The sequence below is a fragment of the Solenopsis invicta genome, chromosome 8 (genome assembly GCF_016802725.1).
Source record: "Solenopsis invicta isolate M01_SB chromosome 8, UNIL_Sinv_3.0, whole genome shotgun sequence".
Taxonomy (NCBI): Eukaryota; Metazoa; Arthropoda; class Insecta; order Hymenoptera; family Formicidae; genus Solenopsis; species Solenopsis invicta.
The window spans coordinates 1,377,553-1,399,729 of record NC_052671.1 but is presented as its reverse complement, the minus strand read 5'-3'; the positions used below and the strand labels follow the sequence as shown (position 1 = coordinate 1,399,729).

General features: G+C 34.0%; 1 protein-coding gene across 6 annotated transcripts in view; it reads left to right on the top strand.

The window, feature by feature from the left end:
- The window catches only part of LOC105192849 (homeotic protein antennapedia), a 107,397-nt gene extending 85,722 nt beyond the window's left edge, over positions 1–21,675 (top strand). For all 6 annotated transcript variants that reach the window (XM_026134242.2, XM_026134241.2, XM_039453226.1 and 3 more), the window contains 2 exons: positions 6,136–7,529; positions 16,743–21,675. In XM_026134242.2, the coding sequence (XP_025990027.1) occupies positions 6,722–7,529; positions 16,743–16,996 (1,062 nt within the window). In that variant the 5' untranslated portion in view covers positions 6,136–6,721 and the 3' untranslated portion in view covers positions 16,997–21,675. The remainder of the gene's footprint in view (positions 1–6,135; positions 7,530–16,742) is intronic.
- The last annotated feature ends 502 nt before the right edge of the window (positions 21,676–22,177 follow it).

Here is a 22,177-nt window from a genome sequence, read left to right as displayed (position 1 = left end):
ATATACTTAAACAAAGTGGCATAAAAAGTGGGAAAAAAAGGATCAGAAAAAGAAAACCGGTAGCTACTCGTTTGTTCAATGTAAGAACAACTTAGTGACGTAATTAATTGGTGTCTAGATTTGGTAAAAAATTACACATTAAATTTACATTATGTATACATTATTTTACGTAGTTTATTATATTGTATTATTCCACTTTTTAACTTTAGAAAATAACATATGTATGTGTGTATACATATGTGCGTATGTGTATATCAGTATATTACATTTAATTAATTTTTTAATATTTCTATTACACATTACAGTGTTTACAGATGGCACTTTAATTTGCGCGTGCCACGTGCTACCATTTAACTCTTTAAATTGTAAGTGGCTTGTCTTTTGTACATGAATGTACCCTTGTAGGGTAGGCGTTCTATGGTTACAGAAACACAATCTTTTGAGCGTTGAAAATGTGACGAATGCTTTCAGAATTCCTACTGTTTTCTACATGAAAAATTGAAATGGACAAATCACACACATGCCTTTCTCAAATCTGTGTATGTGGTCAGTTCACTATTATCATTAACACTAATGGTTACGTAAACGATCGTTGACTTGAAAGAGGTCCCTTCGTTTGATGGACTTGGCTAAAGATCAAAATAGATGGAATATTTCTTTATTTGAAAAAGAAATCTGTTTGCACGTTTTAACGCCTGTTTCTTTATTTTCTCGTTATAGTTTCTCTCTTTTTCTTACACATACACACACATTTTTACATTATAAAATCAACGATTATTTTTTATTCGCATTTGAATTAAAGAAATAATATATAAATTAATTATATTTATTGTATAATTGATGTATAATGATATCAATTATATAAAATGACTTACGATAAACTTTAAGAAATAATTACATGAATATTTGGCAAAATGACAATTGATCTTTCATATAAACTTTTGTATTCGTTATTCATGTTAAATAAATTATCATTAACAAATCATTAAAATGCATTATCACACGAACAATTAAAGATATAAAATCTAACGTTGAAAATCTCAATTTCATCACTCATCAAAACTTGACGATAGGATTATTCAAATTACATTCATTTATGTACGTAGACAGCCGTTATGCAACATTAAATGGCAGTTATGGTAGATCGGGTTCTTATCGAAGTCTCGTAATTCGAGAGAAAGCTCACGTAACACTCGCGCACAGCTGGAATCCGTGGTGAACGATGCATCGTCACCATCCTCGCTCTCGCGTTCAGCTGACGTTATCGGTGTTACGGATGGATCGCGCGCTCGCCGGTAGAGACAGAGAACGGCATAAACGATCGGTCGGGCGGCCGGGCGGCCGGCTGACCGGCCGGCTTTTCAGTGGCCTTGCAAACTGGTTCCCTGCAGCCCGACTCGATTATGCTAATCGCACATGCGTGTTAGCATTCGACTGATCCGCTCGCATACTTACACAGAGAGATATATACACTCGCACACATGCGCGTAACACACATGCAGACGACGCGCGTGGCCCGTGTGTTTATCATTGCACCGTCCTTACGCACACGATCGCGGAAGCGAATGCGCACGGATACGCGTCTACGCGTCGCGCACGGCTAACTCTAAGAATCAGGATACTGATGTCGCCCGTATACACTGTATATGTGTATGTACGTACGTGTGTCGGAATCCTTGATCACGAACACCTTTTAATGCCGTCTCGACCTCCCGCCAACCGGGCATCCTTTAATGCGCGTAACGGTATCTCCGAGGTGTTCCGTCGTGATCGCGTTTCTTGCTAAATCTACCGCGGCCTTTTGATGGCGGCATATTTCTAATACGCAATCTTCACAGGTTGTATTGTTATTTAACGTGTTATACCATATTTTCAATGTTTAATTTTCATGTCGCAGAACGCACGGACATCATATTTATTAGTTATTATTAGTTGAGAAAAGAATAACGTTGCTAGAGGATTTATAAAATTTAATTTTAATACGAGATTCGTGTATGAGAATGAAATCTGCAGAGATTCTTCATTCGTGTTTGACATAATTAATAGCAAATTAATATTGCATTTTAGAACAATACGAAACGAAACGCTAACCGATCTAATTAAATCGTTCTTTTATCATTGTTATATGCGTAATTCTCAGCATTATTAAAAATTATGATATATGTATAATAACGCGTTAAAATGTAAATTCATTGTACAATGGTCGCTAGTCCAGACAGGTTTAATGTCCGAGAACTTCCGTCGAGGCGAATAAATCATATGACAGCAATATCGAATGGATATAATAAATTCGATTATGGTGTAATATACAGTTAAAAAAATATTGTTATCCTGTTTCTGTAGGATGGATCATTTTACATAACAAAGTACCCCGAAATCGTGATATTTCACGAATACACATCTGTTTTTATCTAATAACCTTGCATGAATCATCTTGTTTCTTTGCGAGTTAACTCTTTTTCTCGCTTGTTCCAAATTATATGTTATATATAATGATAGCTATTACTGCGTCCGCTTCGCGCCCATTTTATGTAATTGCTTGTAGTACGTGGGCCATATTATGAACGTAGTCATCATATTAACATATTAATCGTAAAATAAAAAGTAAACAATAAGTGATGTTAGCTAAAATGTAAATTGATCTTAATGATTTATGGTAGGCTATTGTTAATTATATATTACCTATTGGTTGCCGCCTCTAATTTTATATATTTATTTTATATACTTATGCATCGATATTAAGTGCATCGATTTTTATTTGTCTTCTAAAAATATCTTAGTATGCCACTTAAGCGTAAACATCTGAGAGGAGTGAGAGAAGAGCTGCCAACTTATGCGCACTAAGTGCTACATAGTACAAGGTCAGGAACTCGTAACTTTTTAATGTAACTCCGCTGCTGTACGTGGCATCGGAAGTACGTTCAGTTTACAACGCGTTTAGTTTACGACTGTTTTACGAGGTGCGAACGACCGACACGAGCTACGAGTTCCATAACTGTCAAATTCAAGTGCCATTTATGGCTCAATCTTTAGGGATACGGCTTACTACGACGTCGTTTATTTTATCCGCTCGTTTTATCTACATCAACCGGTGATATATAGATTCATAAACAGATAGCCCAACACTTTTTTCTTGGCTTTCTTATATCCTCTTGTAACGAAAACCATAAGTAAGAAGTTTTGTCATTTTTATATTTGATCGTATTTATTATTTTTTATTTATTATTTTTATTTCAAAATTTCTATTTTTTTAATTTTTTTTTAATCCGAAGACTATGACATAATGAACTCGCTTCTTCCGGGATAAACGACTGACAGAACACGATCAATCCAATCGTTTTCTCTTGATTAAATCGAAATAGTAGATAAGAGACTGTGGGACAAAGAAATTCCTATCCAGAGGCCATTTTGCTAACTAGAGGCCATCGTAGTTATATGACGTCACTTCCATATCCAACCATGGCGTCACATGACGCTCCACCCTGTTTTCAATCACCTTGGCCCCGAACCCACCCAGCTGTCAGACATGCTCCACCCCGTTTTTTCCTCTTCTTCCATGCTATCACTATCGCCATCTGTCGACAAAATTATGCACTTCTTAGACCTTTAAATAATCAGTTGGTTTATGATCTTTCCGATCGATGTCACCACTAACGGAAGCCTAAATTATTTATCTGGGTATACATATCTTGGATTTGGCACAATTACATAGATGTGTCGTACCTCGTTAGAAAGAAGAATAACTGCTTTACAAATAGCATGATCTTGTCTTCCTTTTTTTTGTATTATTCTACTTTTAAACATTCTCTAAAAATTGTGAGATTCATAGAATAATTTGAAAAATCGAAAACTTAAACGATAATTGATTCTGCATACTTCGCTACGCTATTAAATTAAAGAGATGCAAGGTGGAAGAGGGTGCGAAGCTGCGAAAAATACGCCGTCCATGTCAATAGGATTCAGATACTTGCACTTCAGAGGAGGATACATAAAGGGGAATTTACGGGGCGGGAATTGAGTTCAAATCCTGCGAGAGGTTGAATTTATACGCGAGGGACGAGGAAGGAGAGGCGCTGGGGAAGGGGGTGGCGAGCGCGTGGAATCGCTATCGGCGGCCATTCATCAATCCGTGGAATCAATACGCTGGAATTAATGAAAGCGCCGCGCGAACAGCAAGCTAGCGGCCGGAATGTTAATCGCGATCGTCCCGCGTCCGACCCGTTCTCATGTACAGCAAACTCCCAAGGGCCGCACCTCTCACCCTCTCTCACACCCTTCACCCTGCTGTGCTGCCCGTTGCACATTCGAACCCGCTCCTAACTCCGTGTTTAGCACCACCCACACTGCCATGCCACCCGCTACAACACCATATGTACATTCACATGTATATTTTCATTTATTCTTTCGTGACGAAACGAATTTTTTCCGATGTAAAAGTCCAATGTATTATTAATTTTAATAGGCCATGTTTTCTTATTCATTATTTATTAGTATTTTAAATTTTATCTTTATATTTAAAGAATTAACGTTTCTGTTTTCAAGAAATAATATACAATATTTTTTTAAGTAGAAAATTTAATTAGTTTGGTATTTTTATTCAATTTATATTAAAATTTAAAACAGAGAAATTTAAGAAGCTATAGAATCAGAATGTTATAAAAATGAAGTGATTTGTGTTTGAAGAAATTATATGACTTCAGGGCATTAGATATTGTCGGTATAGAAGGTTTCGATCTTGAATCGGCAGATCAACACACGTCTCGTAAAAGACAAAACCCTTTGTATTTCAGTCGATAAGAAAGTAATGTATTACTATTTTGTTAATAAAACAATATCTCTGCCATACGCACATATAATAATACCTTATCAAAAAATTAAAAAAAAATTAGATTTATATTTTTCAGAATATTAATCTTATTTTGATTTCTACAAAATGTAAAAATTTTGATATAGATTGAAATTTTTAAGTGTTCCTTTCAATGTTTAACTATTTGTTGTGTGAACAAAAAATAAAATTAGTCATATTATTAATGTATATTATTAATCATTATATTAGTATATTATTAATCATTATACTCATTGCTTAATTTTAACATTATTAATCCGATATTATCTGGATAGCTTTTTTTATATTTTTAGTTTTGCACATATATTTAATGCAATGTTATACGTTTACTTTCAATTTTATTTATTCTTTTTTATGTTTTACTTTTAAATAAAATTTAATAATACATCGTGTATAATTTTTAAATAAAGATTAATGCAAATATATTCTTTTTTTTTAATACTGACATAATTTGTATTTAATACTGGCATAAATGTAGTAAAGTAGAACGTTTAAATAATTAATTTTATTTGCGAACATGAGCTATATAAAGCTATAAAAAATATTTTTTTCTAAATTTGTCTGTGTTGTGATTTATTCAAATAACGATATTTATTTAGGAAGATAAACTAAATTAATTAAAATCGGTTGCTACTTTTATTTCTTTCTTAAATTCTTTTGTCAACTTATGATTAAATTGACATGCACATAGATATGAGTGATTTACGTACGTCCTACTAATTTCATACGCATCGGAATCTTTACAAAGCTTCCGAAAAAAAGATTGATGCAAGGGAGAAACGTTTTAGTGGGAAGTAACCATACTGCCTAATGGATGGAAATTTTTCCAAATTTAACGATCGCTTAGCCCGCCCACACAGAACGCTGTAATAAGTTTGGCGTCTGTGCGATGGCCGTCACCGTGACGAGCACATGTGTAACTCGCCTTCTGTCATTCACCAGCTAAACTCTGTTCAGTTCATTCAGTTCGCTTGACAAGGATCATGCAAAGCTTCAGTTGCGTTCGTGATAGTTTATATTTAAGTATCGTAAATCTTCAAGCAATGGTATTTATTTGAAAGTTTACTTGTTAATTGTTAAATTTATGGCAGTCGCAAACCATCATCAATGCTTTTTCATAATTTAGTATATTTATCAGTATTCTTGAATATGATGTAAACTTGACATAATTGTTATTTACACTAAAATACTGTGCGTCATGCTTGACATTTATAATACATGTAATTAATATAATATTGTAATATTGTACGTGTAACGTAATGTAACACATGGTTTTCTTCTTGTTACAGGTGCGGCGTAATTTCGATTATAGGGTGGATAGAGGAACGAAACGGGTCTGGAGTGGCTTGGCGCTTTGAACGAAAGTGTCACACCGGGGAAGACGAAGGACTTTGATTACTATCTTCCGCTACCACCTTGTGTATACGTGGTATACTCTCTCCTCTTTTTTCACTTGCTAATTAAAAAGGTTCTGTAGTGCTCCAGTTTATAATTTTACCCTCTTTTGGTAGTGAGCTCAGTGTGATAAAAAGTCAAATGATGTACATGTGATCCAAAATGATGGTAATTTGATATATATATATGTATATGTGTGTGTGCTTGTGCTGCTCAAGAGTGCGTGAGATGACAAGGGTCGAGTGAAAAAAAAAATTATAAAAAAAGATTGGCGAAGAAATGCAATGCCGAAGTGATAAATCTGTATCTCTATAAAGACGTGTGCCAGTGTGTCCACACAAGAAAAGTACAAAACAAAATAAATTTACGAAGATAAAGGGATAGAGAAAAGAATCATAGATCAGCTGAAGATAACCAAAGGAAAGTCAGTCAGCAACGTAGAGAAGTGACATAAGCAGGTGGGACAGGTGGGACAGTAGCATGAGTTCGTACTTCGCGAATTCGTATATCCCGGACCTGCGAAATGGCGGGGTGGAACACCCGCATCAGCATCAGCAGCACTACGGTGCGGCCGTACAGGTACCTCAGCAAACCCAATCGGTCCAGCAACAGTCCCAGCAAGCCGGTGACCCATGCGACCCAACTTTGTTACGTCAAGGAGTATCCGCCCATCATTATGGAACCGCGGGAGGTCAGCAAGATATGCCTTATCCAAGGTTTCCTCCGTACAACCGGATTGACATGCGGAACGCGGCCTACTATCAGCATCAACAAGAACCCGGAAGTATGGACGGCATGGCCGGTTACAGATCGACGTCTCCGAGCACCGGTATGGGTCACATGGGACACACTCCTACCCCCAATGGACATCCGTCCACTCCGATCGTCTATGCAAGTTGCAAACTTCAAGCGGCTGCTGTCGATCATCAAGGCAGCGTTCTCGACGGACCGGATAGCCCTCCTCTCGTCGAATCGCAGATGCATCACCAAATGCACAGCCAGCATCCGCATATACAGACGCAGCAGTCGCAGCATCCGCAACCGCAGCAATCGCAGCATCAGCATCTGCAGGCGCAGCAGCAACATATGATGTACCAGCAGCAACAGCAATCTCAAACTGCCTCGCAACAGGGACAAAGTGGAATGCATCCGCAACAACAGCAACAGGCTCAGCAGCATCAAGGCGTCGTTGCATCGTCGCTTAGTCAACAACAACAAGGCGCGCCGCAGGGTGCGGCGTCTGCGAACTTACCGAGCCCATTGTATCCTTGGATGAGGAGCCAGTTTGGTAAGTGTAATATTTTTTTCAATTATACACGATGCGCCTTCTTTCCTTTAGTTTCAAATCGTTATCATACCTGACTTGAATTGATACGTGCAATGATATTTATTGAGAAAAAAATTTTTTAATTATAGAGAGAGTAGAAATCAAATGCACTGAGCTTGCAATTTATTAAAATTTTTTTATTAAAAATTTTATATAATATATGTGTATTTATCTTCAATATATTACATTAAACTTTAATTACAAAAACGTTCTATATACATGACACTTATTCTTGTAAATTAAATGGAATAAGAAACGTGATACCGAAAAATAAAATCAACATTTTATTTGAAGCGTGACTAAAAGGACTCGTAGAAAGTCAAGTTTCTATTAAGTAGTTTCTCAGGTAGCAGGTAGCCAACCTTTGTATTTAAGCAACGTAGCGCAAAACTAAACCAAATCCGTACGGTAGCCGACTCCAGATTGGCACAATGTCTCTAGATACGTCGCGACGAAGTTATTTATTGCGGTGACCTGCTAGCCTGTCTGTTAGTTTCACCGCTCATTCATCAGGTCACAATAAGCGTTGTCTCTTCTTCTTTTGTCATGCGGCTGTCGCTTCAAAACCAATGTATTTTTTATTTTATTAACATAATTTATGACGTTGCAATTTGTCTCATTGATCCAAGCATCCATTGCATTTTTTTTATAAACGTCATGTCTTATGATAACAAAATTGATACTTTCTAAAACTTTGACTAATAATAATTAGAATACGTTTATTTATTTAAAAATTTCTATTTCACTTTAAAAAGAACACACTTGTTACGTCTATCTATCCAGTGCTTTAATGTTTATGCAATTAAATAATGCGCTTTGACAAGATTCGTGAACAGTTTGACATATCTCTTCGTTTCTTACCGTACTTAACACTTTTTAAATGATACGTCTATTTATGTCACCGAATGGCATAACCGTAAAGGAGTAACAATAAGGTTTGACCGTCATTTAGGTAAAAGAAATATTGGATGCACACAATTGAATAAGTTATGGAATCCTGCTAAGCAAACCGTTCCATGTTCCACTTCTCCATTTTCTTTATTGACTCGACCCTCCCTTGATGAAAGAACGGTACCTCTGTATTACCTAATTCTGCAAGATAGCATCTGCCCGAAACAAAAAAATTCTAGCGAACCACTCTTACCACCTCAATTTTCTTACACGTCAGTCACTTGTCGTTTCTTTTAAAAGCAGCTTCTCTCCGTAATTTTCTTTGAGATTCAGTGAACAGTATAAGTAATATGTTTAACTTTTTTTTTGCAAAACAGTTTATGAAATTACGTTTCAAAAACAGCAGAAAATAATTAAAGATATGTGTCAATAGGTTCAAATATTAAAAAACCTTTTATCTTTTCTTTTCCATAAATCATAACTTCTCTGCTTTACTTTTATGTTAAGAAAATTAGCACATTTTAATTAAAACGTTAACTGCAAATATTAAATCTAATATTATATTTAAAAATGTTTCTATTATATTGTGTCTATATTATTTTTATTTCTATACGTTTGTTTAGATAAAAATATGCTTTTTTAAATACATACTTTTGTTTTATAATATACAAATAATTGTAATACAGTATTAAAATGAAAATAAATAGTTGTGCGATTTTTTGATAAGCTTTTTTTGGACACAAAAATCTGAAATTATTTTAACAACTTTGGTACATATTAAACAATATCAAAAGAAAAAAATGTTTGGTCTTGTTAGCTATAATAATGCATTTTTTTGTTATGATTTCTTGTACCATCTTTCGGTTAACTTCAGAAGTAGATACCAAGTATCTGCTCCGGGATTGGCCGATAAACACTACGCTTATGACGACGACAGGGCTTGTAGTTTACTGCCTGTTAAACGAAGAAAATGGCCCAAGTCCCTGAATGTGCTCACAGATGTCGGCACGTTTAAGAATGTTTCATCTCATTCTCTCATCTTATTACTTTCATAAAATTAATTTTGCCCATTTTGTTAGAAAAATTTTAAAATTCTTTTTTAATTTAACATTTTTTTGCATAAAAACGTGCAAAAGTTTGCTTACTCCGCAATATTTTAATAAGAAAATTAATGAGAAATATTTTAATAATAAAAAAAGCTTTTAAGATCAATATAAACGTTATTTTTAAAAATTTAATTAATTAATTGTTTTAATAAGATAATTATAATTGAATTTATTCCTATACTTGAAACATATTATATTATGATTTCTTTTAAAAACTCTTTTACATTTATTTGTGTATTTTTATATTTTATTAACTCTCTCTTTTTAAAATTCATACAAATTTCTTACGTCTTCGTAAAGTTTCTTTTATCTAACTCATTTTATTATGCTGTATGCATTCTGCATTTTCTACATTGTGCTATGCAATTTGAATTAAATATGCTGCAACTAGACTTTCGTGAATTATGTATAATTCTATTTTATGGATGCCGTTGAAACATTTGTTTAGTGAAATTGCCGAGATTTCTTGGCATCTTTTGTGGGACGCGTTACATAAAGCAAGAAATTCCGGCATGTTTGTTGCGCTATGAAATAAAGATGTGCAAATACGCATATATTCTTTAATTAATACTAAAGAGTTTAATCCGCACTGTTATAAATATACATGGCACAATAGGGAATTCTCCATTTTTCCGTGTTTTTCTATTAGAATACGTATGTATCAGAATTTTGTAATAGAATCGTTGTGTATAAAAAAATTTATTATTATAACGCAGTTAAAAGAAATTTAATAATTCTTATCTAGAAAGACAAGTAAAAATATTACCATACATTAATTTGATAAAATTCGAAAATCTCGACATAATCTTTTTCATATTGGATAACACAACGTGCTTGCCGTATTGCAACACCGTTCAATATTCGGCATTCCGATCCTAAGTGTTGATCCGAGAAAAGGAGACCGACCATCGATGCTTTTAATGCATGAGATAATTGCGACCCTCTGGGTGAAAAGATTTATGACATCTCGACTCCTTCCCCATCTCATATATTCTCAATCGGCGAATAAACATGGCGTGATACAGTTACAAAGCTTCCGTTATTGCATGCGTGCGTGCACGCTTATATATTACATTCCTTATGTAATGTGTAAGAGAAATTTAGAACATATACGCGCTGTAAATAAATTGTCGCAATATGAAACATATGTTATTGACAAAAAAGGAAAGCAGTTCAATTAAACGAACAAATTTTAATATTGTAAAATGCACTTTTTGCTTTTTTCTGTTATACACTTCTCTATTGGTTAAAAATGAAGTATTGCGAACGTTTCAATATCAAATGAGATATTACGCATAAATTACTAGTATAAAATACAATAGAAGCTCAAAGCCACGTAATACAATTTAACAAAACGTTTTAAATTAAAATTGTATTCGATGCGTCAGATGTGTATAAAATTTGTAGTTGCTATTCGAGGAATGAATCAGCAGATAGAACAAGTCAGAAAAGTCAGCATTCCAAATCCGATATGCATTTTATTATAATCCAACTAGCCGCTCAACAGATTGGTGGCCATAATGATGGCGGCTTCGTGAGATATTCGAAAAGCGATGGAGTTCAAAAGGGGCAGGAAAGGAGGAGCTAAAAAAGGTGAACGAAGAGAGAACATATGCGTGCGTGCATGTATGGTCGCACGTGAACATGTGTTAGAGGAAGAAAGAAAGAGAGAAATAGTGGCGGTAAGAGGAGGTAGAAGGGACGCATGATGATGATGAATGAATCCACAGAAATTCTGGACCGCTTTCTTTTGGAGCTCCGCCATAGAGGCAATTGTGAACGATATGGAAGTCGTGGTTTGATTTCCTCTTCGATATTTGGCCGAAATTTAACGCTCGAGAGACAAAATTGTGTCTATCTTGTCGCAAACGATTTGACTTATTCATTTACATTACATGCGACAATAATCGATTTAGACTCTTGCATAAAGTAAGTTTCCGTTTGTCATGATTCAATCTTGAGTTTTACGGCCATACTGTTCATATCTAGAATAACAGGTGCAAGAAAAAGTAAATTTTAATGCTCCAACTGATACCCGTAAAGATGCATATGTCGCGACGAGTCGTTCTCGCTGCTCATTATCTCGACCTTCTACCTCGGGGCTCTTTTAGACTCCATTTTCTTGTTCGCCTGTCTGCTCGTCTGTCCGGAAGATAAAAAAAAGGAAAGCGAAAGTAAGAAGGAAAAACCGCCTATCGGATACTCTAGTTTTCTTGGGGCTTTCTAAATTCTCTTCATGAATGTTAACAGGCTTAATATCTTTCCCTTTTACTGACAACTTCTGCGAAATTCAATTCTTAGTTGAGTTATTTGAAAACATTTAAATAGTTTATATTTCACCGTGATATTACTAAATAAACATTGAAAGACACGATAAAATCAAATATTAACATTTTAAGACTTAATCCATTTTATAAGAATTGTTATTAGAATGAAAGAGAGATAAATTGTTTGATTTTTAAAATAGCAAAATTAGAAGAGTTTCTCATAAAAAAGACAAAATTTAAATAGGTAAAAGGAAATAGAATGACGAATTGTTAATTTGTTCTAAACTAATAAGAATTAACAAATAACACGTTGAAGCTAAACTCATTAGAGACTTTAAATATTAATAATAAATAATTTCTTACAGTTTAGTTTAAATCCGTGTTTCAGTCCATGAAAAGTAGAAAATATAATAAGAAATGTGTTTTAGTTATAATGTTATTAGTTTATAAGGAATAACATAATTGTAATAAATATTTTTATTTTCTTTATGATATTACCGTATAATACAGCTAAAACATATAATAATGTACTAATATATTTTATTTTTTGCATTGTAACATTTTTATTAAATAAATATACGACAACTGCGAGTAAGATAACGAACGTCACGCGTGAACAAGATGACGTATTCGTACATGCAGGTTATAAGATAAGTTTGTTAATATGCATTGTAAACGCACGTATAACGTCAAAAAGTTAACGTCAAAAAGTGTTTTGATATTGATTGACTGTATAGATAAATTTCATTATATTCAATTTATTAATTTTCTTGTTTTTTTTAAATAAAAAATAGTTATATTATTAAATCAAATAAAGTGAAAAAATATGTGTTATACATGTTAAAGATAAACAGAGTTCTAAACTCTCTAAGTACAAGTACATCAAAATTTTTTATTACATATCTGAATCCTCGAGATATACAATTTTATTTTTAATTATAACGTTTTATTTTAAGTGTTTAAATAATTAATAATTTTTTTTTACTTTAATTTAAATCAATTTTTGATTATGTTCTATAAGTACTTGTTTTAAAATCTTATTAATTTTCTTTCTTTATATTATATTAACATTTTTTTATTTGTAACAATTAACATACTTATAAGACCATAAAGTAATACAATTAAAATAAAAAAATAGCTAATCAATGCTAATCAATTTAATACTGTGATGTTACTTTTTTGATTCAATTTACGAGCTGCGTTTCAAGACTAATAAATCGTGCACAATTTGAGGAATTAGTATATAAATATATATATATATATATATATATATATATATATATATAAAATTACCTATGAAATTATTATATGAGCACTAAGATCCGCTTTGAACGTTGTTATTTTTTAGCTATTTCTTAATTTTACATTTTTCTTATATTTTTTTTTCTATATTAAAATATTATAAGATGAAAATAATATAAAAGAGACTTATTACTAAGTATAATACTTTTTATTTATAAAAAAGTACATTCTTAACTTACGTCTTTGTCATCTTACTTTTTATTGAAAGCCAATTTATACGTACATGGAGACAAAATTGACGAAATTGATATGTAATACTTAAAAAAATATAAATTTTAAAAAATTTTAATTTATTTGTTCAATTTTTATAAATGATAAGCAACGTTTTAATAAATCTGAAAAAATAGTTCAATATTTTAACATCTTTACATTAGGTAGGAAAAATTGAAAAATCATCATCTTATTTTTCTCTCTCCCCTACATAAAATTTATTCAAAAATATATATGCAATATTAAATAAAAATTAACTATTTAAAAATGAATATAAAATATAACAGCGTTGCGATACTACCGTGTCATTTCATAGTACTACTATTAATTTATCTGCATCAGTTTTGTATAGAAATTATTTCAAAGAATACTTTTCGAGGATATTCAAATCCTTAATATCCTTTTCTGAAAAGAAAAATTTGTTTGTATTTATCGTTAAAAATTGCCATGTAACAAGATTTTAAGTATCAACTTTGTTGGATTTGAGGGTTTATCGAAATAATTTCGCACATTAATATTGATGTCCGTCAACGATATAAATATAATTCAAAGCTGATACCACGAGCAAATGATAAAATTAATGGTACATCTAGGATATCTAATCGAAGAACATTTCAAGGCCTCATAGTGCCCACGTAAAGCTTAGCTTAATTGGGCAGCGAGTGGTGGCCGCACCTTATTAGCGGGTTACAACATCCGGCTAGCTGTTAATCTGAAAAGTCCTGCGTGTATCCTGCGGCGGGCCTGAAAGACTAGTCAGACAGGAGGGGAAGTGGAGATGCGGAGCAACTAGCCTATAATAAGCCGCACGGTTGTGTACGTTCTGTTCTGTTTCGTTCCTTCATGCTGCGCCAGTGAAGGCAGACCCATAAATCTCCCGGGCATACTCCAGGGGACATTTGATCCTTGCGTAACCCAACGCCGTTAATTTATTGCTCCGCGTTTAAAGTCACCTCCGTCCGCGAACAGCGTTGGTACGCCGCGCCGCGCCGGTCCGGCGCAAACTTAGGCCATGGATATGACTTTCTTATTACACAGAACTTCTTTCCATGCGTGCGTATACGTGTTTGCATATATGTGTCACGCAGTATCTTAGAAATATCACAGTAATGTTGTAATAAATCATATGTATATGAGAAACATATGATAACATTGTTCCCCTTAAAATGAAAACCAATTTTTATCGTTCAAATAAAAAAAAAATTAATTTTTAACATTTAAAGTTTAGAGTTTAATATTTTTCAGTATTTATTTTTTTCAGGATTTGTTAAGGATATTTTTTTCAATCTTGCGATATTGGTTTAATCTATCCTCTTTCAATGTTACATCTACTATTCTATAAAAACATGTAATCATATCGGTACATACGTCTGAACATAAAATATTGCTGTCCCTTTAATTAACCCCACTCAGCTCTCACATTGCTATCGACCGTCTAATTCTCATAACCGGATACACCTAATCGAGGTTTTAGTCTTCAATGATCAAATCGATCGGCTCGGAAACCTTATAAGTTTTTAGCTCATAAATAATACAGACTCGTCTCAATGCAGCGTTTAATAATTCATTTCTTTGCTCTGCAACATCTAGTGGCATGAGAGGATTTATGGACGAAGTGACCTTTTGAAACAAACCTGATTATTACGTCGCGTCAGTTCAGGATTATCTTTATTTAAAGTGTAAACGTGTTTTGGGTAAATATGTAAATTTTAAATGTATAAAAAATTTATATATTTGTGTCTGTGGAATTTTGTTAGCATTTTAAAAATAATGTATGATTACGATAGCTATAGTGAAAATTTTGCTACTATTAAAGTTTAAATTTTAATCATACATAAATCTCGATTCCAAACACAATTTACTTATTTTTACAAATTAAATACTATAAAATATAAATAAATAGTTCATAAATAGAGAATTTTCTGACGATGAGTGTTCGTGTACTTGAACATGTTCCGTGTATTTCTCTGACGCTTTGATGATTTAGCCTTAGATCTAGAACATGATCTTCATTAACCGTGTGACGAATGAATATTAATAGGATGCAGCTTTCATAGAACGGTCGACAGTACGCTTGACAGTCAATTATGATAATATTTTGCTCATGTAGCACGCGATACCAACTAAGCATTTATGAAAATTTTATTACGTCTACTTATCATAGTCCATCTATTTATGGGACAATCGATATATTCTTTTATAATTAATCTTTTGTAATATTTTAAATATATTTTTAGTGAAATAGTAAATGGTGATCTTCTTAAAACGACGGAAAGAAAGAGAGCCAAGGAAGTTGCCTAAATCGTTAAAGCTTATAAGAGAGCGCTAGAGATTGGTATGTTGTTAATTTGAGAGCGTAGCCCAAGGGAGGGAATAAGAGGGCATGTTCCCAACTTTCTCTATCCTCTCCTTTCTGTCCCTCTCTTTCTCTAACGCACGTTTTTTTCTCTTCCTTCGTATCTTGTCCTCTTCGTCTAGTCGAATGGTTCAGGAACCTACGCGATCTCTCCATCTCTCTCTGGAGCAGAACCGCCATCCATCTTCATCGGCCGACAGCGCGACGGGCGGCGTTTGCCTCGAATGCTCGCCAAGGAGTTTTCTTCTTCTTCTTCTTCTTCTTCTTCTTCTTCTTCTTCACCTCTCTCCTCCTTACTTGCCAGTTCTCATCCCTACGCCTCTTCTTCCCTCTTCTCTCCCTTATACCGTTCTCAAGTATTCTCGTTTTGCTCTCTCACACTCGTATGGCGGGTTAACCGAACGAAACCCTTTGAGGTTTATACCTTGTAAAGTTGCGAGACTTCTCACACAGAGTCAACTCGCTCTGTCTCCTTAGTATCTTCCTTCGTCTTTTCCGCCTCTCTCGCTCTCCTGGCAACCATAATTAATATTCTTGTTCGGGATTCGTGTACCACGCACCGACCGCAGATCATATCGCGAATATCGCTAAGGTATCTATCATATGCGGAACTGCATTTACGATCCCGAGTTTTTTTTTTTTTTTTTCAGTCACGACGGTATTTTCGTTTCGTTAAAGTTTACAGAAACCTCTGTCGGTCAGTTAAGCCGATCACAGGTTGTGGTATTTATTAAGTGTATTAGTTAACTGGTCGCCTGTAGCTTAAAGATAAGATGGCGAAGTATTCCGCGTGTCTTGTCCGTTATGGCTGTGCTTCGTCTATGCAAGCGCAACTGCCATTCGTCAAAGGATATACTTTAACGTTTTATAATGCATTACTATTTGCGCGCGCGATATTCGAAACGTATCTTGTAAGATATAAATATAGCTATTTCGATCTTTTATCTTATCTATGCATATAGATATAAAACAATAATAATAATAATTTTCTAACACGTAACAATTTATATTAATAATAGATTTTTAATTTGTTTTGTTTCAGAAAGGAAACGGGGTCGGCAGACCTACACGAGATACCAAACGTTAGAGCTGGAGAAGGAATTTCACTTCAATCGATATCTTACTAGGCGGCGACGTATCGAAATCGCACACGCGCTATGTCTGACAGAACGACAGATAAAGATCTGGTTTCAAAACAGACGGATGAAGTGGAAGAAGGAGAACAAAACGAAAGGCGAGCCGGGTTCGGGCGATGGCGACACTGAAATCTCGCCGCAGACGTCGCCGCAGGGTTAAAAGAGCTCCGAGGAGTGGAACTTCCTTTCCACCTCTCTCAGGGTCGTTAATACCTTGTTTCCAGCACTACCTCCTCCCCACCCAAACCCTAATCCTCATCGATGACCTCCAAATGATCCCTCTAAGCAATGACGCTTATTTTGTCGTGTTAATCATGTTGCTTGTACCAAAAACGAAACAGATAATGATTAAGGCGAGGAAGTTGTAGAAGGACCCGTAATAGCGCTCGATGACGAATAGACGATAAAAAGGAAACTTACGATAAACTCAGAGACACAAAGGTGACAAGGAAGACGAAAGGAAAAGTAGCAAGAGAGACGAAGCAAAGACGCACAAACGAGTCAGCAGAAGAGGATCTGCGGAAATGCGCGTGAATAAGGTGGATCAAGGATTATTGATCGAGAAGAGTAAATGAAACTGGATCACATGCTAATCAGAACCGCGTTAACCTCTATTACGTTTAATCGATTATTGTATACTAAAGCCTATATATGTATATATATATAAAAATAAACGTATATATATACATACATACATACATACATACATACTTACATACATATGTATATATATAAATATATATACATATGGATGAAGAGGTATGTAGTTTAATGTAAAATCATGGGAGCGAGTGACCGATGACCGGTTGGTACTAAACGCAGAACATGTAGGAGACGTGATTCAGAATGATAGAGTATTAAGAGTTAAATTTGCCGAGAAACAATGATATGCGCGAATCTGACTGCGAGTGTGGTAGAAGAAAAGGTCGTATCGAAATCTTAGAAGAGCATTTTATTATTTATTCTCTTACATCGTAAAGTAGAATTGTAGGGCGATTAGTAGAATAGCTGTACGAAGATGTCCATCGCGTCTGTATTTAGCGATAGGTAAGCGGTTTAGTGTCCTTAGAGGATTTGTTTAGATAGATTTTTTTCTCTAATACCGCCGCGCGGTGGCTCTAACGAGGATATTTATGATTCGTGCCAAGTGTGATCTTTGAGAATGTGTTTTGATAAAATTCGAGAGAGGATTACGGCGGGATACAACAGGTGGACGGAATGAGCGGAAGTGGAAGAGAAAAATCATCAAGTTTACGTCTTATCCTGAGAACAGTGATACAAGTGTGTGCAAAACTAAACGGAAGATCAGTGAATTTGAATGTATAAATATAAAAGGTCATGGCATTGTTTTTGAAATGTTGTATGCGGAAGAGGCGACCGTGAATGGGACAGACTAGTGCTGAATGATAAAGTGAATATGAAAAAAAAAAGAAATAAAACAGCGCCCCTCGGCGGAGCAGAGTCAAATGGACTTGGCATTTCTTCATCAGCGTCATCGCAAGGTTAGTCTTATAAAGATTGCTAATGATATGCAATTATCGGTCATGTTACTTTGTTTCTCGTTGAATCAGCGTGCATTTGATAAGAACAGTAAGCTTTGAAAGCCAACGGAATGTGTTTACATTTTTATGTGATATTGATAGTGCATAAAACTGTAGCTTATCCGTTTACTGACCGATAGTTGGACAAATTTGTTCCTATCACGCATATTGCTCAAAATGACGAATATATAATGTACATAAGCAGTTCTTTCCTAGATGAAAAGCGTGTCCGCTTGAAAAAAGATGTTCAAATTACTAAGTTTTCGACATTACTTTCAATAATTTAGAAATGTATTTGAGAAATGCGTTTTATATTATTATCTATTATTTGAATAAAGAAATTTTTAGTTGGTATTTGAAATAGTTTAAATGATTTCAAGAAAGAAAAACAGATATTTGATATTAAGATATTTAATATCAAGTATCATTAGATATTTGATAACACCTAATGATATTTGACATTAAATAAATGTACATAGTGTAATATATCTTTTTTACAATGTCGGACATGTAACGTGATCTCGAATAAATTATTTTCTTTAGAATTTTTTTAAAAAGAGCAAATGCAATAGTTATACTCGTAATAGCGTTGCAATTCTTCTTTTTTCTTATTTAAATATTAAAAGAAGATAACTCAAGGAACGAAAGTTTATTTGCATTAGTAGCTATCGAAAATTTGCTCTTGCTCCGCGCGACATGACGCCAAGTTACCAAGTGTTATAATACATAGCGTATTTTCGGAATAGGATGCTTTCGGCATGAAACCGCTTGGCACCTTAATAGTGGCTTAGAGCTAACGTGACTAAATAAAATTTTTTATCATGTATGTACAATAACTTTTATTATCATTCCAAACAATTATATTCATCATATCAGAGTTTATTTGTATAGTTTGAAGAGAATTTAAGCAAATTTTTATTCTAGTTTTTTCAACCGATTGTGAGTGATATATTGTGCTTTTCTTTTACAAATTATTTTTTATTACTATTTATATGAGAATTATAATATTTTTATTTAAGTTTTTACATGACAAAACACTCTCTATGTGCGAGAAATGTGTGATCAGTGAGAATCCAATTTGTTACATTTATATTGGAACAAGCGTGTTAAGCGTGGCAAGCGGTATCAGAGCACTCGATCGTCAACTCGATCGTCTGATCTGGTTCGATGAATTGATTCGATTATGCCGTATCGGGAGATCCAGGAAAGCCCGGCCACGTTGTAGCCAGGCAAGCCCATATATTCCGCCGCGGTGAATTCTTGTGCTGTGTTGTAAACTTAGATTCGACATAATTATTTAGTGTATATCTTGTATACACCATAATTAACGAATATACGTAATAAACGATATTAATAACCGCGTGGTAATTAATGAACAGCGATCGAAAATGCCTATAGAGGTGGTCAATCTTCTAACTCGCTGCAGAATTCGGCTCCTTACCATCTCTTCACTAAAAAAAAAAGAGAGAAGATGGGATAAAGAGACGAAGAGAGTGACATATAAAACGTGTAATCGATATACGTAACGTATGGTCCAGCTCGCGCTCGTGCGTCGATCGAGCAATGTGTGACCAGCCTTTCCTTCTCGAGAAATTTATTTATGTAAAACTCTTTGTCCTTGAGGAGCAACGAACTATGAGAAGCGGAAAATCCGCGGCGCTCGCTCGCTATCGCGCGTTTTGCAAATTCTCGTGTTACCTAGCCATTCATGCTTTCATCAAAGGATTCACCGTTTACATTCTCGTTCCGTTATTCGGTTTTTATCTAATTTGGATATATAGAAATTATTATTAAAAAAATTTTTTTTATCACAAGTTGTACCAAGATTTGCGGTCTTTTTTGCCCTCTGAAGTACGACAACTATATAGTTGTACTATTGATGAATGATTTTTGTAGACGTATTACATGTAACTTTACACGATATTACATGGATTTTTACATATTTTACTACGAGAATATTGCACGTAGTTCTAATTATATTAATCAAATAACAGTATTTTAATGGTAGAGAAGAGTGTGCGGTACGCAAAGCACACGGCTCTCTACCATTTGGTAAGGAAGAATTTCTTATCGTTTGACTAAGATTTCAATTGTTCTATATTATGACCAAAAGAAAATTTCATGTATCCAACTTTTAGAGACCGAACTAATAATTTTCTTTTCAAATTGCTAAAGAGAGAATGATAATAAACTATGAGATGAGATTCTTACGATTTGCTATGCGGATTATTTTAATATCTTTCGAAATTGTAATATATTTATAATTAAATTTTTTCAATTGTAATGTGCATACAAGAAATAAAATTTAATAAAAATTAAAATTCGAGATACAGTACCGATCTATCAAAAATATCTATCGAAGATTATTTGCAAACATCATTCGATTGTAATATGTACAAAAGTTGAATAGTGCAATAAAATGTGTTTAAATAAAAAGTACGTTTAAACGAAAGATATGATGGACTTCGGTGCTGTAAAAGTCATTTGTGGTGAGCGATCGCCGTGAATACGTACGCAATTAAAGAAAAATGAACTTTTGTATCTATTGGATAGCGAACCTATTACTTATAGATTAAAAATATATACGTATATTATATATAACGCGAGAAGGGAAAAATTCATAGTATTAACTGGGAGGAATAAAATGCAAAATATATATTTTATCTTTACTCGTATATATGCGCATTAAATTACAAGATATACGTAAATTAAATCACGTACCGTGAGTGTATGCAAAAGTAGAACGTAAAACTGAACATAAATGCAACCGTGTGTACGTACGAAGTATGTCACTAAGATAGTCCGTATTCGATAAGAGTAACATCTAAAATCTAATTCGTAAAAAAAAAATAAAGAAATAGCGTTAAGTAAACGGGTATGTGTCAGTCGCAATGAGTGGAGGTGGCAGTCGTGAATTTTTAATTGGATTTTCGTCTAAATAAAGAACGGTATCCGCCATTAAGCGTACACCACGGGAGAAACGCGCAATGAAAATTTTATTTATTATTGTCCACGATAAGCGAGAGAGCGGCGGCATTTGCAAAAAGAAAAAAAAATTGTACATAAGTCCGATCTTTCTATCTAGGCTATCCGCAAAAAAAGAAACGCTATCAGATAAGTAGAACAAAGAGAAACGAAGAAATATAAGGAGAAGTAATGTTTGTCAATGAACGAATAACTTTCACAGACAGTAATATTGTTTAGTCCGGTAATATTTATTGATACATGTTATATATACCGCAAAATGGATCTTTCTGTTTGTTTAATTGATTATACAATAAATATTTTTTATAATGTACTAGATAAAGTTGTAGGTATTTGTATGTACCATTATTCTAACACTTCCTTTCGATTATCTCTACAAAATGACGTGGATCGGTAGAGATTACGAAATCCTCATGCTGATGTTGTACTCTCGCATATCCAATCATTTTTATCGGATTACACGTGTAGATACGAAACGACGTTTGAAAAAAAACGGCACGTTTCCGCGTATTCATTTTTTGATTTATCCTTTCGCAATTTCAATTCTTTAATCTGATCCATTTTCAATTATGCAAGCAAATTACAAAAACGTCGTCCTCGTACGTGTATGCGCCGAAAAGTTCCTGACTTCCTGTCGCATTTCAGGAAAATGTCATTAGTTTCATATACCTTTTAGGTATCGTCTTTCTATTCAGATACGTAAAATCTATAAATAAGTAAGTCCCTCGCTCCATAATCATCCAACGAATTTAAACTCATTGTTGTGAAATATTTGGTTAATATTGTTTTCGTAACGTGTAAAACAAAGGTTACAG